Raw genomic sequence first — 17,518 nt, 5'->3', positions numbered from 1 at the left:
TATTATTATTATTATTATTATTATTATTATTATTACCTACAAATCAGAATGGTCTATTTCAATTTGAAGCATGTTAGTGAAAGTTCTAGGAACTGAGACGCTTACACGGATGTCATATTTCTAGTTCTTTTACTTCAGAAAAAAAGAAAAACAGTGACGGGAGGACACTTAGTATGTACTTAAAGTATATCAGGATGGGATACATATGGGATACATATCTTTATATATTTCATATATATATATATTTCCATATATTTCAAAATAAACACAAACATAAAAGTAATGACGTGTTTTTCCTCATTTACATTCAGCATCACATATGCTTCTATCCAGGAAAAATGTAATTATTAAACAACAACAGTTACAACAAATCAATCTCAAATATGCTGACCTCTGGTAAAGTTGAGATGCAATCACAGCCAATGCTGCAGTCAGATGACACACTCATCCTGCACTGCTGCTGTGCAAATCGTTTAATAGGGTTTGTAATCTGATAAACACTAAAATCTGGCTCATCAGGACCGTTCACCTCATCATGTCTGCCATCCAGATATCTTAGGAGGACCACAAACACAAACATGGTGATTAGTGATTATGTGACTGAAAGGAGGCAAGATAAGGACAAAAACTACTCTAATACTGTAATTAAAACAGATGGCACATCCCTAACCTCCTTTACCGGATTACCTTTTATTTAATTATTTATTTACCATTTTACTCCATATCAGCAAAGGCTATATTTGTGGCAAACTGAAAATAACAAAATGTGAAATAGTCTTAATAACAATAAAACTGTTATGAATTGTATACAAAAAAGTTAGCAATATTATTTTTTACAAACAAACAAAATAGATAAATAAATAAAATTATATACAAACTTTCAATTTGATATTTGATAAAAATTTGATAACACTTTTGATTAAGGAACACATAGTTCTCTAATTTAAAGTGTTACCAAAAATTCTAATATTTTACCTGATCATCCATGCTATTCTACAGAGAACCTCAATATACTGTATATGGAGGCTCAGTTTGATAAGCTAAATAAACAAACAAACAAACAAACAATATTCTATTGCCCTACACCAACCCTACCCTTAAACCTACCCCTCACAGGAAACTTTCTGCATTTTTAGATTTTCAAAAAACTTAATTCTGTATGATTTATAAGCTTTTGTACCCGTGGGGACCACAATTTAGGTCCCCACCATGACACGAGTCCCCATGAGTCTGTGAGTAGTCAGTGTTAAGTCCCCACCAGGATATATAAACCAGTACACACACACACACACACACAGTCAATCCCTAGAAGCACAGACACGGGATTAAGAACATTCCAGGAAAAAAAAAACAGACCGCTGTAAATCCCACAATGTTGTTTTTTTTAAATCATAAATACACTTGTCCAGCATATCAGACATTAAAACATTCTCCTCTTCTAAACGAATTAGAGAAGACATCCTCACCAAAATAATCCCCATTAAAAAGCTTTTATGGAGACATACACATAAAATTATTATGGATTTAAGCTCCATCAATATCCCATGGGATGTGAGCATAAAGCATAAAGGCATTGCTTAAACAGAAATAGATGCCCTCATAACCTAAAAAGAGGTCAAATAAACAAAGTATTGCCCTGCTTTGCAAATCGCAATCAAAATTGAAACAAGTGCTCCCTCTTTCTCTCACACAGCTTGCTTTCTATGGCTGTCCTACACAGACATTATTCCCCTACTGACACAGTTTCATGTGAATCTCCCCCACTGCATCTCTCTGATGGTCTCTTCCACATGACATCCGCACTTTCCTATAGCAGTATAGGTCCTATACCCCATCTAGTGGGCATACTACTCTTAAGATTCAAGAATCAGGCTCCTTATGAAGCACAAATACAATAGGCTACTGTACTGATATGTTTCACTGCATTTTACACCTTTAAAAAATAACAAATAACTGACTTGCTATATTATACAGTTAAGCAAATATATTTACTACTGCCATTTTGAAATACAATTACTTAACTTTAGAAAAATTGACTTAATATTAAATGTATTTTAAGTCAAGAAATGTAGGCTAAAGCAAAGCCTATAGCAAAACTGCACCGCATGCTTACTTATAATTTCTGATCAGCCAGGAAAAGTAATATCTACTATATGGACAGGTTAGATACTTTAAAACTGTCTGGTTCCGTTTTTTCTTCAAGCAACAACACGAGCACCATCTGGCTAAAATCGTGAAAATCTTTTACAATCACACAGCTCCTAGTGCAACTTTCCCAGCAACACTGACTACTACAGGACACACCGCAATACTGCAGCTGACCTATTAACACATGTGCGCACACACATACAGAACCACACTAAAATAATCTATTCGCAAAACATCACTAACCTCTACTGGTCAGGATAGAAAACTACATCTCAATGGTCTATAACTTTAAATGTATAAAACGAAACCACACAGCACAAGTTAGTCACTAAAAACATTTCCTTCACATTACTATTTTCTCCACTGGCCAGCAAACAAGAAAAGGATGGAAAAGCTCTGACTCATCAACTGGGAAAAAGTCCACACCTGAATTTCCTCCAGTTACCATGTATTACAAAACACCCTGAACAAATAGAAAAACATTAAAGGAAACAATCTTCAGGTTAAACGATGTGCAACTTGAATTCATCATACAAAATCAGGTTGCATGCATTTTATGTGAAAGTGTGGGAGACTAGAAGGCATAACTCTCACACAGGAATGTGGGGTATAACAGCTTGATTAGAAACAGATGTGCTCAGTCACACAGAGAAAAAAACAAAACTCATGGGGCTTTAGAACGCAAAGCAGGGGGGAAATGAAGACTGCAGTAGCAGCAGGACTACTACATTGTACTGTAAGCCATAAAGTCATGCACTGATTAGCCATGTGTTGTTTGTATTCAAAACTGTTTAAAACATATGGAGAAGACGAAAAAAGCCAGGAACAAGATTATTCTAACTAAAACTAAAACCATTATATATATATATATATTTGAAATAAAAAATTAATGTTTCCTGAAACTATATACATATACACACACACACACACACATACATATATATATATATAGTTTCAGGAAACATTTATTTTTTTTATTTCAAATATATATATAGTGGTAGAGCATTGCGTTATACACACACAAAATATGGAACATATAAAAATGAATGCAAATTATTAATAAAAAAACTATTAATGTATCTCATAATAATATCTCAATGATACTAAAATAACACTGGTCAGGAAAACACATTCATTTGTTAATGGCTTAATATAAAATACAGTAGTCCCAGAAAGTATTTAGAGACTAAAAATAGATAAATTTCATTGCATTAGACAGAAAGATTAAAGGAAGGCTTCATTGTCAAGAAAAAGAGTTCACAAAGATGTTCAGTTTAAAATATTATTATGAATATTATTTAATGTCATGAACTGAGGAACTTGAGGATAACTGATTTTTACATGCAATGGTTTAAGAGTACAAACACATTTTTGTGTGGGAAACACGGATGGATGGAAGCAGAGAGAGAGAAAGGACATGCAGTATTAAATAAAGGACACTGCAGTGTCTCTGCACTGCTGTTCGATGCATAGAAACATAAGACCCTCTTGTTCTTCACACATTCAGACAAAGCTCTTGTACAGAGTCCCAGATTACCAGTGTAGTCCCACAATTCCAGAAGAATAAATGGATTAGATGCTTTCATGCTTTTTTCCTCCCTTCTTGCTCTCTCCTCTCACACACAATCAGCCTTTACCGGTTTGAATTGTAACTTGCTTTAAGAAGCTTTGAGAGATACGAGTTCTCTCTTTTGGGCCTAAGCAGATCAAATGAACACATAGCCTTCACCTCATACCCAGATACTTCCATCCATCCCAGTATGATTGTATAATCTTGCTCCCACATCCCACAAATGGATCACAGCAGTAGCCTACACTGATAAGAGGGTTTGCAGACTCCAGAAAACAGCAGGGCTCTTTTTCCAAGGTCTTTAATGAAAAACAGAGACAAACACCTGTAAAAACCACAGACAGACATACTGTGATATTGGAGTGCCCCCAACTGTCCTCACAATAAAACTGCAAAGGAATGAAAGAAGAGATTGTGATGGATATTCAAGTCCCATTTTAAAAACTATTTATTTCAAGCCAAATGATGCTATTTGTTATATAAAAGGCCACAATTTAGAAGAGTGAAATGTTTTGCTCAAATTCGTACAGGAACAAAATCACATAAACCTGACTGAGCTAACACAGCTGGGCATACACACATTGTAGATGCAAATACTGTCTTTTATTTGCAAATTTGCAAAATATGTGACCCAGAATGCAAACACTTATATGAAGCCTGATGGATGACATTTAGAGGATGATTTACATGGGGCCAAAAAGGAAATAAGAGAGCATTCAGGTTTTGTTTTGTTTAGTCCAATTCACAACACCTGATGTAAGTATACTGTAGACAATTATTTTTCAAACTTATAAATAAAGGATTACACAATTACATTTTACATGAAAATAGTATTTTAGTATTTTTACTTTAAAAAAAGTCATGTTTAATTCAGTGTGTTACACTGCATTTATGGCAATTATTAGCAATTTCTGAATGAAAATTGTTTCAAAGTAAATCCCACACCATTTTTTCAGTGTATTAGCCAAATAGATAATTTGTAAACTGCTTAAATGTATAGTTTACACAAAAATTAAGATACACAAAAGCTGATTTTATGAAAGATGCTGTTGAATGGACAACAAAAACACAAGTCATTTCCCAAAATATATTCTTTGTATTCCATAGAAGAAACAAAATATAGGAGTGGAACGGGAGTAAATTATGACCAAATTTTCTTTTTTTCTTAGACAAACTATCCCTTTAAGACATGTGACAAGGCCTTTGGCTTGTTTACCAACAGCAAAAAGCTACTTTGCATAAGAGCACAAAAGACCAGCACTTCTAATTCTGTTCCAGTAGTTTCCATTCACCCACATTCTCCCAGACACAATCTGACAGCTGCTCCAGGAATAACCTGACACTACAGGGGTCAAGCAAGCAGCTGCATCCAGTGGTATTCTTACCGAGGGAACCCCACCCACACATACTCACAGAATGAATGGGAGACCACTGGAATCCTGTGAGGAACATTAACTTTTTTTTTTTTTAATAAAATGAAAGGCTTAAGAAATGTTGTCTAAGATTATCTGTGCTCTGTAATCTCTCTCTCTTTAAGGTCTTTGGACAAAATTAGTTCATAGTCAGTGTTTTATCTCTCTCTCTCTCTCAACACACACTTCGCTCTCATATTCACACACATTTTTTTTAATTTAATTTTTATTATTATTATATTCTATATCATAGCAAGAACTAAAAAGAGGACTGAACAAAAGAAAAACTGATTTTCTATGCTTTGAAATGAAAAGATGTGTTTTTATAAATGCTGGAGATACAGAGTGGACTCTTTGTTTCTCTTTATTAAACAGAAGAGAGAGAGAGAAAGAGAGCGAGAAAGAGAAACAGATGGCTGCATTAACTAATCCACAACTGCTGTCTTCGTCATCAGTGTGTCTGTCCCTTTTAGAGCCCCCCTTAAAACTAATTTTCGTCATTCTTCAAAGCCAAATCTGTGTCCTTGTGCCTGTTAGTGAGTGACTAAGCATGATACACTTGGGGGAGGGGAGACAAGGGATAATGAATGAGGAAAAGTTAGGTTTTGACTTTACAATAAAATATCAATTGATACAAGTACTGTGGTATTTTGTTAACATGGAGGATGAGTGTTAAAGTTACAAAACATCTGTGAAATGGCTGAAGCTATCTTAGGGAGACACACACAAAGTCCTCGTCCATAGTTCAATAGCGCCCCCTACTGACCACTAAAGAAGTGAGGCGCAAAAGAGACAGAAGAAGAATTCAAAACTAATTTAATTTCCTGAGACTCAAGGGTACAAACTACAGCCACATGATCATTCCAGACATCAGCAGACTCTATAATAATCACATGCATGCTCAAAGCAAGAAAACTGTGTAAAGCAGTGTAATATGCATACTAAAGTTGTGCTCACTGGACAGTTTTTCGCTTTTGTCTTTCTCAAGGACACATTCAGTGGAAAACATGGATGTTATCATACAAGTGGAATGTCCAAGTGCCACATTTGTTTTTGTATTTAGCCACTCTCCCCCCACACAGAGTTAATGTGTAACATTGTTAGTTCTGTCTGTTCTCATCTTTCTCTCTGCTATCCGACTCTTTTCTTTCCTTAAAAGGTCTTGAGCAGTGGACTTACTCTGGATGCCAAAAGTGAGGGGGGTGGGACTGACCTAGAATTTCAACAATGTTAAGAAACCCTGATCTATATTACTTCCCTTTTAAACATGCTTTCTGTTAATTAAAAATAAATAGATAGATAGATAGATAGATAGATAGATAGATAGATAGACAGACAGACAGACAGACATGTTGTTTTGTCATTCATCATGTTGTTCTGTGATGTAAATGTGTGGTTTTGAAAAACCTCTGTTTTTCCATGGGTCAAAAGTTTTTGCATTGTGTCTCTTTAAACTTTAAAACTCAAACAATACCTTTCCCGCGTGCGGACGCTTGGCACGAGAACAGCATGCGTGTTTATGCGGCATTCTCTTTTGCCTCAAAGTTGCTTGTTTCCCGGGAGATGAAATAAAGGAAAGGGGGAAGAAGGGGGCGATGGATGAATGGGATCCTTTCATCCTGTTAGCCCCAGAAAAGCAGGAAGAGAATAAACTCCGGGCTGGCAGCTGGAGTGCAGGAAATGTCGGCCTTGTGGCAGATGGTCGGGTGGGGCCTGGACTGGAGAAGGGGGAGAAAATGGGAGGAAATCTGAGAGGAAGTGGGAGGGTTTACCACAGAAGATCCGCCCAGAAGGAGGGGTTTCAGAGCAGCTCACTTGCGCTCATCTGGTGTTTGATTTGTGTAACTACGAGTGTACATTTTTATTTAAAATAAATTCGTAGTTTTTGAGTAAAAGAAGCAGCGCAAAACATACATTAATATAATGAAATATTGGCAAAAAATGCAATTCAGTCTGACACATCGGAGTACACATTTATGTACTCCAATAGGCTATATTTCTAGACTGTAAAAAATATTTTTGAAGCTGTAAATAAAACAAAGATTATTAGAGGACGTTTTTACAAGAAAATACTACTTCAGTCATCGTAATTAAAAATTCCATGTTTAATTCAGCGTGTTGCTTGCCATTTCTTTGTAATTGTAAAATATGCTATAATTTTCTGAGTGAAAATTATTTCTACACTTTTTTTCTGTGCATATATCTCATTCCTATATAAAATCTTTCAAAAATGACAAGAGCTTTTGATTTGCTTTAAGATAAAGTACTGCAATCTTTTGTAATAATTATTATTACAACAACAACAACAATAATAAGAAGAAGAAGAAGAAGAAGAAGAAGAAGAAGAAGAAGAAGAAGAAGAAGAAGAAGAAGAAGAAGAAGAAGAAAAAGAAGAAGAAGAAAAAGAATGTTTTTTTTCACTCACCCAGAGCCATAAAGAAAATTTTAAATCCAATAACATCATTGCAAATGTATGCATAATACTATCTAATAATACTCTTTACCATTACAATTACCAATATCAATCATAAAGTTTTTTTTTTTTTCCAAATATTCGTAAGATTAAAAAAAAAAGTGTATATGATCATCATCAGTGTGGCTGATTGATGTCCACACAGCCTAAAGCCCCATATTGCTGGAAACAAACTTGTGTACTATTTGATGCCATCTAAATATGCTGTCAGCTTGAATCAATTTCAAACTAGTGTTTGCTTCAACCATTCTTTACGTTTAGATCAAATCCATATAATCACATCTGTAAAAACACTGGCAAGTCTGTATCTTTCTTAAAAGTGCATTGCTACTTTGTAATTTAACAGAGTTAAAGCTTCAATAAGATCTGCCTATTTGGTTTTGATTAGGTTAGAGGAACACATCAAAGTAATTTTAATGGAAAATCAAAGGTTAGTCTCAAAATTGCAACTAACAATTCTTCCCCCAGTAACGGTTATACTTAAAATCATCTCTTATTTCTCTCTCCATTGTCTGTCTGGATGATGCAAGTCATTTTTATTTAGGGTTTAAGTAGAGAAGATGGGGCAATTATTATTATTATTAAAGTTAAACAAACTCAAAAAAACTCCTTTCAATTCCAGAAAAACAAACCTGAGTTATTGGGCCCAGAAGAACAGGCTTTTGTAGATTAATGTGTAATTGGCTGATAAAAGGGGACACATAATGAAGAAACATAAAGAGTTTTCAAGTATTTTGCTGCAGTCTGGTCTTGGCAACACTCACTGCATTTTAAAGAGCTGCGTTTGAGCCTCAAGGGCTTCAGGCAGGAGCACACACAGCTAAGAGAGTGCACTTGACTGCAGCACTATAGCACTGACACAGCATTAGGCAGGCTCATTTTATTTACATTTAACAGAACTGATAATAGCCAGACAGGCAAGGGTGGCAGAGCTATTCCCATTTTCATGAAATGGCCTGCAGATAAAACCTTTTTGCATGTTTAGTGTTTGTGAATGATTTTAGAGCTCATTTATAGTTATTTTAACCCTGAAATACAAACATTTATTTGTTTGTTTGTTCTCTTTTACATATTAAAATATCAATATCAGTACACTATTTAATATTCATATATCCATCCATTCATTTTCCATACCGCTTCATCCTCTGCAGGGTTGTGGGGTGATTCATTCATTCATTCATGCATCTTTCACATATTAAAATATCAGAATCAGAATCAGAATCAGAATGAGCTTTATTGTCAGGTATGTTTATACATACGAGGAATTTGTTTTCGTGACAGAAGCTTCCACAGTGCAACAGAATGACAGTGACAGAACAAAAAACACAGATAAAAAAAAAATAGAACAAGTAAATAAGGAATAAAAATATACAAATCGACAATTGTATGTACAGGTATATAAAAATAGACAGTTGTATGTACAGGTATATTATTTGCAAATTGAAATGTAGACTGAGTATGTGTGTTAGATAAATAAGTGTATGAGTGAATAAATAGTGTGTGTTCCACAGTTATTAATATCAACGTAATATTTACGTTAATATACAATTATATTAACATATAAAACAATAATACATCTGATTTACATTTTAAGTAAAAATCAAGTTGTCATTTAGCCAAATTCATTTCATAAATAAAAAATATAATACAAATATAATGAAAATATAAATAACAATAAAAAAGCAATAGAAAATAAATAAAAATATGCATCTACATCTGAATCCCAACGTGTCAAACTACTGTAGCAAGGATAAGTAAGAGAATACCCATAAGTAAATACAAGATAAGTATTATTCATCAAATACATCATCTGCCTAACCCCAGTACTCAAGTGTCACAGCCTGAATATCATTTGTAGTAAAAGGGCGACATCTAGTGTTATTAAGCCAGATTATTTCTTCTCACTACAGGGTTTAATTTAATTTAATTTCATTTCATTTCATTTCATTTGACTATAAATAATTACTAAAACTATCCATCTTATGCTACACTGTGTCATTATGTTTTACTTAAAATAATTTCAGAGCAGTTTATACAGACAGAAACTCAAGAGCGCATGACTTTTCAGAAACAAACAAAACTTTACCCCTGGAGTTTGGCTTCACTTTAATATTTGATTCTGTATTTTTATTGATAGAGGTGAGAAACATCTGTGTGAATAATTAGTAGCAATGATTAACTACCACAAAGCATAAAAGCTGATACCTTATGTGTTATTTCCATAAACTTTTTTTCATATTTTTTATTTTATTTTTGTCTTTTGTCTGAAGATCAGGATGAGGATGAGTCTTGCTCTACTGCTGTACTGTCTGTCACTCAGCGAGGGACAATCCGAGGTGCCAAAATTACTGCAAAGCATCAGGAATGACAATTGGGATGTGAAAGAAATTATGACGAAGTTCAGATATGAGCCGGCGATGGATATGCTTCAGCTTTTGTGTTAAAATCATGACTAATTACAACTATGGAATTTATTAAATTAATTTCAGTTTTGATATAGCCTTACAATTTAAACTGCTAAGCAGCTTTGCAGGTGATATATAAAACACAAGATAAAAGGATATAAGGAAAAGAAAAATATGCACTATTGCACTATTGATTCTTCTTTTGTTAATTTAGAGAATTATTTACACTATTCTTATCAAACAGTATATCATTATGCTTTTACATAAAATTTGGAGAATTTAGCAGTTGTAAATTCAAAAGCATGAGAAACAGCACCAGGACTTTACCCTTGAGGTTGGCTTTACTTTATGACATACCACATTCTTCCTTGCAGTTGGATGAATAGGCTAATATCTGTGTCAATAAAGGCTAGTAATGATTAACTATGTCAAAGCCTGTTTGTGTTATTTTCATAAACCCAAGTGTTTTGTCTGTATCAGGATGAGGGTGAGTGTTGCTCTGCTGCAGCTGCTGCTGTGCCATCTGTTGCTCACTGATGGACAAACTGAGGTGCAAGATTTCGCTAATGGAAAAAAAAAAACAGCCCAACATCTGGACTGAGGTGAGAGATGTAAGAGACTATTTAGTACTAGTTAGTACTAGTGATTGCTTCTTGTTTTTAACCCTTTTGAATAGTGTTTTATGTTGTTATATTGTATATTTGATATAATATGTATTGTTTTATAGAAATGGCAGAACAAATACAGGAACTGAAGAAAGAGAATGCAGGTATTTAAAAGTGATTTAAAAGATCAAAGCATATATAATTCATTAAAAAAAAATGCATAAATGCATTGTTAAGAAGCACAATTTGTTCTGGGGAAGACGATGCTATGTGGGGAAAAAAAACTTTATTTCACATATGAAATTCATTCTATGCTACTTTAAGCAGATATATGTATCATTTACGGCGAATGACTTTAATCATTTTAGGGATTATTGAGCAAACGAAGATTAGTGAAAACCAGCTGGAAGGAATTAAGAAAGAAAATGCAGGTAAATTACTCTTATTTTTTAATTTATAGAAATATTTAATGGATAATGTACAGACAGCCTTTATTGCACAATAAATATAATACTGTATAAATCCGAGATAATTCTTTTTAATTCTTGCTTGTGTTATATAGTATGTATAAAAAAGCTATATTTTCCGTCCACAGAACAACCAAAAGTGGCATTTTCAGCTGACTTAGGGATACGTGGCGATTTAGGTCCTCAGAATACTGAGATCACACTAACATTCAACAACATCTTCACAAATATTGGAAACAACTACAATCCAGAAACAGGTACTTTGAACAAACATAGCCAATGTCTTGCCTAAAGGATGATGTTCTGGTTTATCTGGTCTATTTGATCTGACTGTTTTGTCAATGGCAGGTCTATTCACTGCACCAGTTAAAGGAGTCTACTACTTCAGATTCACTGCATGTGGTACTCAAAACAGACAATCACTGGGTGCAAGTTTACATTAAAATGGGAAGAAGATTGTGTCAGTAGGTCAGTGGCGTGATCACAATCAGCACAGATAAGCATCAAATGGAGCTGTCCTGCAGCTGGAAGTGGGTGATATAGTTTGTGTGAAGCTCCTCCTAGGTTACACCATCAATGACAGTCCAGATAACCTCAGCACTTTCAGTGGATTCCTCATTTACCCATTATAGTGATCAATCATTGCACACTGTATTAAGCATGTTGATCTTATAAATGTTCATTCCCTAATGAAAGACAAATTCACTGATCTCTGTACTATCTCATAACATTCTTACCTAAAATAATAATAATAATAATGATGATAAAAATAATATCATACATTGTATTAATAGTATATTAAATGTATTGATTTAAATATTCTAGATTTTAGTATTCTGAAACATAACAGAATCTTTGGGGGGAAATTAATAGGTATATTCCTGGGATTTTAGTGAATTACATTGTAGTGCATGATCTGCAGAATCTCTGATCATATTGCTGTTAAAGTCTGGCATCTAGTGTTGAGCTTTGGAAATCTAAACATGTAGTAAAAACATTGATAAACAGATACAATTACAGTTATTTATAATAATTTACAATAAAACTATAAATTCAAAAAAGACATGTACATTATATATATATATATTTTTTTTTTTTTGAATTTTATTCTTTTTTTTTTTTTTTTTTTATATACTTATACTTTTATACTTTTTAAAACTCAGAATTGGTCTAAACTAACTGTTAAATGTATATAAGATACATATAAGATAAGTATATAAGATACGTGCATATTACATTTGTAGAAATGTGATTATTCCCACAATAACATTCCTTTTAAATGTTATTTGTCTTTTTACCCATTCCCTTTCTTACAGCAATTATATAGCAAATAACATACAGTAATTCACATGCTATTACACAGTGGACAGGCTTTAAATCTGAAAAATCCCATAATAACATCAATTTTAACTTTTTTTTTTCTTTGCATTTCTCTACCTACAACAGTTTTAAAATAATTATAAATCACATATATCAAATAACATTTTATTTCACAGTGGACAATCTTTATGTAAAAATCTAAACATCCTTTTACTACATTCATCAATCTGTTTTTCTATAATGTTGGTAATTTTCACACAACCCCTTGGCATGCAGAACCTCTCTCTCTCTCAATCTCCCCCACCCTGCCTAATTTCAGCTGAATTTAGGATGCCTTTGACCCAGCACTGGATATGCATATGTGAAACAGGGTGAGACAGAGCGATAGGGTGAGGGACAGACAGGAAGAGTGACTCAGAGAGAGAGAAAGAGAGAGTGCGCAAGGCTGAGGACACTGATCAATGCATCTTTGTGCTTGCTGCCTCAGCAAGTGAAGGTGAGAGCAAATCAAAACAAATTAAAAGCAGACGCCTCTGGAGAGAAGCAAACAGCCTCCAATCAGCCTCTGAGGGAGGATGATTACTGTCTGCGGAGAGCTAGAGGAGTGACTGTCAAGGCAGGTGCTGTTTGAACACATGCTCATGTGCGGATTTGAGTCATCTTAGAGTCTCCTCACTGCACCCACTTACTGGACAACAAGACCTTTTGTGGATACTCAAACTTAGAGAAAAATACCTGCAACATGGCAGGAATCTTCGGGGTTTGAGTCTCAGGATGTAATTGAAGGTAGGTGCTTGTTTATGTACAAAATAAAAGTCTATTGTTTTGTATTGTGGTCTGTATCTCATTTCTGCACGATGTAACTGATTCAAATCGTTAGTCGCTGTGCCAGAGCCTTGGCCTAGCAGTTAGCATGAGCTGTGGCGCTCATGTAAACGATGCAAGTTTGAATACGGCTCGCAACATTTCCTGATTCCATTCCTCTGCTTTTCTCGCTATCTTTTTGTGTTTATCTGCAATAAAAGGCCGCATGATTGTTGTGATATCTGAAGGAAAGACTGTGAGTCTTGTGCTTCATAGACTACAATCTTTCCTAGACTGACTTCAGGCTGTTGTCATGTGTGGTGCCACAGCCTGGTGCCACCGAGAGGGGTCAGCTTGACATCCACAACAGAACATCAAGAAAGAGTGATGCTTGGGGGAATGGACAACAAGATGATCTGAAATGTTTGCACATTCAAGGCTGGGGGCTGAGGGAATGTGTGTGTGTGTTCGCTGGAAATGTGATGGCAAAACAGTAAGTGATGACTGGAAAGTGACTCACAGTCACAGTATAGTTGCAATGTTTATTGCAAATTTCAAAGTACCATGATTCTTTCTATTTGTTCATGTCATGATGATATATTGCAAAAACACAAACATGAATGTTTGTTTTTCTATCATGGAGCGGGATTTCCGTTGACTTTATATTGTTTTACCCTGAGCTAATCATATTTTCATTCCATAAACCTCTCACAAATGCTGTTCACACACTGAATAAAGATAATATAATGAAAAATGAGTGACAGCAAATGTTAAAAATATGTATGTAATATAAATATTTTTTGTAGGACAATATACACAGCTGGGTAGATTACTTGCAAATTGTAGTCTGTTACTGATTCCAAATCACAAAAATTGTAGTTAGTAACATAATCCATTACATAACACATTTCAGGTAATCAGACTACTTTTTGATTACTTTTGACCTAACTTGTATATCAGTTTGTTGTGAGTTTGTGAAAAGTTAATCATTAATTCAATTAAATGTAATGTTAAAATAAATAATTTTAAAATAACAAATAACATAAATCGAAATAAAACACTTCCTAATTAATTGTTTTATTTGTTTACCTACATGTCATTTGACCATTAACCAATTTTAGAGAACCGTGAAAATGCAAATGTGATACTTAATTATTAAATATTTATTTTTTTTAAATATTTACTTCAAGTAAATATATTAGGTGAAAAAGGTTCAGATGACAAAAAAGTTTGGGAATGCCTGCATTGCATGTAAATAAGAAATAATGTGAATTTTTGAAAGACAAAAAGTTTGAAAAGTCTTACTAACCCACTGAGTGATAATTCAGATAAACATTAATGTGTCTATATTGTGAATATACTCCCTGTATTCAATATGACACACAGTAGAAAGTAAAAATTAAGAGAGAGAAAAAAAATTAGAGCGAATAACTAAATTATGAGTAATTTACAGCCATTGTGTGAATATTTTGTAATCATGTAATCCATAAAAAAGTAACTGTAATCTGATTAGGAGTATTTTAAAAATGTAATACAATCTAATTACAAGTACAACATTTTTGGAATCTGATCACGTAATCCAGATTACATTTAATCAGTTTCTACCCAGCTATATATATATATATATATATATATATAATATTATTAGAATATATATATAGTGGTCTATATCTTTATTAAGTGTGCAGACAGTAAGTTTTTTCACATATAGTAAGCAATACATGTGCAACTGAGTGCAATATTTTTTCACACACTCGGGGTAACATTAACAATAACCGACACTAAAGCTCTGACAGACAGGAACTAATATATGGTGGATAATTAGTGGCAGACAGGTGAGCACAATGAGGGTAATTAATGATTAGTACAGGCTAAACCAACACAAGGGGAAGAAACCACAATAAACAGTCCACAGGGGCGTTACACCACCTGACTAATGATTGGTCTTTGTGTGAATATCCACAAAACTGGAAAACTTACTGAGTGTATATAAGCGGTAGGATATTAATCAAAAGGAACATTTAAAAGATGAAAAAGAGGAATTAAGGAGAATCAAATAGATTATGAATAATTTATTGCTATTGTGTGAATAATACGTAATCATGTAATTAATAAATAAGTAACTGTAGTCTGATTACTTTAGTTGTCTGAGTATTTTAAAATGTAAGTTAATCTAATTACAAGTACTTAATTTTTGGAATTTGATTACGTAATCCAGATTACATTTAATCAGTTACTACCCAGCACTGAACATACATTTCATGAAAAATCAATATATATAACAGCAAAATGTGGAAATAAATCGCACAGACCAAAATCAAAGCTAGTGCGCTTGCCTGCTTGACATGCAGAAAACTTCTACCCAGCTATATATATATATATATATATATATATAATATTATTAGAATATATATATAGTGGTCTATATCTTTATTAAGTGTGCAGACAGTAAGTTTTTTCACATATAGTAAGCAATACATGTGCAACTGAGTGCAATATTTTTTCTCTGTTTTTGCTGTACATTTAATTCATTATTTAATATGTTATTTAGCATATTTCCACATGAGCGGGTTCCCACAATATAGGTGATTTCAGTTTGTATTATCCTTTTGGGGACATTTGCACTCTAATTTTGCACTTTCATCCAATGTCTTGATATAATGTATTCATTTTCAAAAGTAACTGCAGGCAGTAGCAGATGGTTGATACTTTGCAGTTTTTGTATGTGGGTCATTGTCAGAAAACAGTGCCAGTTGTGCTACATAAATTTGTGTGTCTCCATGACTGACTAATGATATAATTTACAGAATACTGAACTTAGTCGCATTAGGTGATGGATTTGGCTCTGATAAGTGTGTAATGCAAATGAAATTGTAGTAAAGAAAAAATAAATAAATAGATAAAATATTTTTTCTGACTAAACTAAGTTTACTGAAATTAAAATATCTTGCTTGTACTATGTAGTTTTCCCCCCTAAAATACTATTTTATACTATATAGTGTTTTCCCCTAAAATACTATAATGTTAACCTTCATCTCTCAAAATTTGAATGAATATTAGCTGTGAGTATACCACTGTTATACTAACCTGTTTTACAAAGTAACCAAGACATTTCAATAAAAATCTTTATCTTGTGGAAAACACAGTGTTCAAAATTAGAGAACAGTAACCACTGTAACACAAAAGAAGATTACAACTAAAATTTTGGAGGGTTACAGCTGTCAAAAATTAGTAGGAATTGTAGAGGCTGCTGCTTTTTCAGCACATCTATGGCCGCAGGATATCACTAGTTTCTCACACTACTTTGGTGTGATCTTGGTCCACTCTTCTTCCACTCTCTTCCATAGTTTGTTAACTGTAGTGAGTTTCTTAGCCATAAGGATTTTCAAAGGAGATTTTTCAAGAGATTTTCAGTTGGGTTTAGATCAGGACTCAATGTTCTTGGCTTCAAGGAACTGCTTTAACTGTTTTGCATTGTGACGGGGACATTGTCTTGCATGAAAATTGCAATCTGACTGGGAGATGCTTGCAGGGAAGGTACCGCATGTTGCTAAAGGAGGTTCTGATAAACATTTGCATTCACCCTGTCCTGTGGCTGTATAAGAGGCCCAACTTCTGCTGAAGAAAACATCACCCAAAGCATGACACTTCCTCCTCCACCTTTCAATGACTTCTTTACACACTTGGGATTCAGTCTTTCCCCAGTTTGACGCCGAACATAATGGGCCCTATCACACACCCGGCGCAATGCGGTGCAAGACGCGGCACAAGTGTTTTTGTTAGTTTCAGCCCGACGCAGTTCTCATTTTCCCGTCTGTGGCCGCGTTGTTTAAATAGCAAATGCATTTGCGCCCATTTGTGCGCCCATGGGCGTGCTGGTCTAAAAAAGAGGTGTGTTCAGGTGCATTGACCACGTATTAATATAATAGGCCTAATATTACCACCCAAGCAAACAAACATATTTCTTAATCAGTGGAAACCATTACAGTGTTTTCTATCGCAATAAGCGCTTGCGTTCAGTCAATAAAAGTCGAATGTAGTTTTTAATTTGTTTGAGAACTGAGAAAGACCATTTTAGTCACAATCACACATCAATTGTTTAGATGATTTGTTTCAAGACATTTGACATGTTTCTGTCCTGAAATCTCGTGTGTGTGAACTAGCGAATTTTTTACGCACCTCATCTTAAACCTTCCGTTGCAAATTCCAAAACTTCATTTTAGAGCTAATAACAGAGGCTTGAGCCATTGATATGCTGGCTAACGCAGTTATTAGAGAGAGAGAGAGAGCGAAAGAGAGAGAGGGAGAGAGAGA

The 17,518-nt window shown here is 34.1% G+C and overlaps 1 protein-coding gene and 1 pseudogene across 1 annotated transcript in view; both read left to right on the top strand.

Annotated features, from left to right (window-relative positions):
- The first annotated feature begins 9,879 nt into the window (after positions 1 to 9,879).
- LOC107688497 (cerebellin-1-like) lies at positions 9,880 to 11,712 on the top strand (annotated as a pseudogene).
- A 1,267-nt stretch (positions 11,713 to 12,979) lies between these two features.
- Positions 12,980 to 17,518, top strand: part of LOC107687312 (uncharacterized) — a 17,313-nt gene continuing 12,774 nt past the window's right edge. The window contains exons 1-2 of the mRNA XM_016484597.1: positions 12,980 to 13,186; positions 13,498 to 13,697. Of these exons, the coding sequence (XP_016340083.1) occupies positions 13,687 to 13,697 (11 nt within the window). The 5' untranslated portion in view covers positions 12,980 to 13,186; positions 13,498 to 13,686. The remainder of the gene's footprint in view (positions 13,187 to 13,497; positions 13,698 to 17,518) is intronic.

The sequence above is a fragment of the Sinocyclocheilus anshuiensis genome, unplaced genomic scaffold (assembly GCF_001515605.1).
Source record: "Sinocyclocheilus anshuiensis isolate Anshui unplaced genomic scaffold, SAMN03320099.WGS_v1.1 scaffold205, whole genome shotgun sequence".
In the NCBI taxonomy this organism is placed as follows: Eukaryota; Metazoa; Chordata; class Actinopteri; order Cypriniformes; family Cyprinidae; genus Sinocyclocheilus; species Sinocyclocheilus anshuiensis.
Note: the sequence above shows the minus strand (reverse complement) of the source record. Positions and strands in the feature narration are given on the sequence as shown.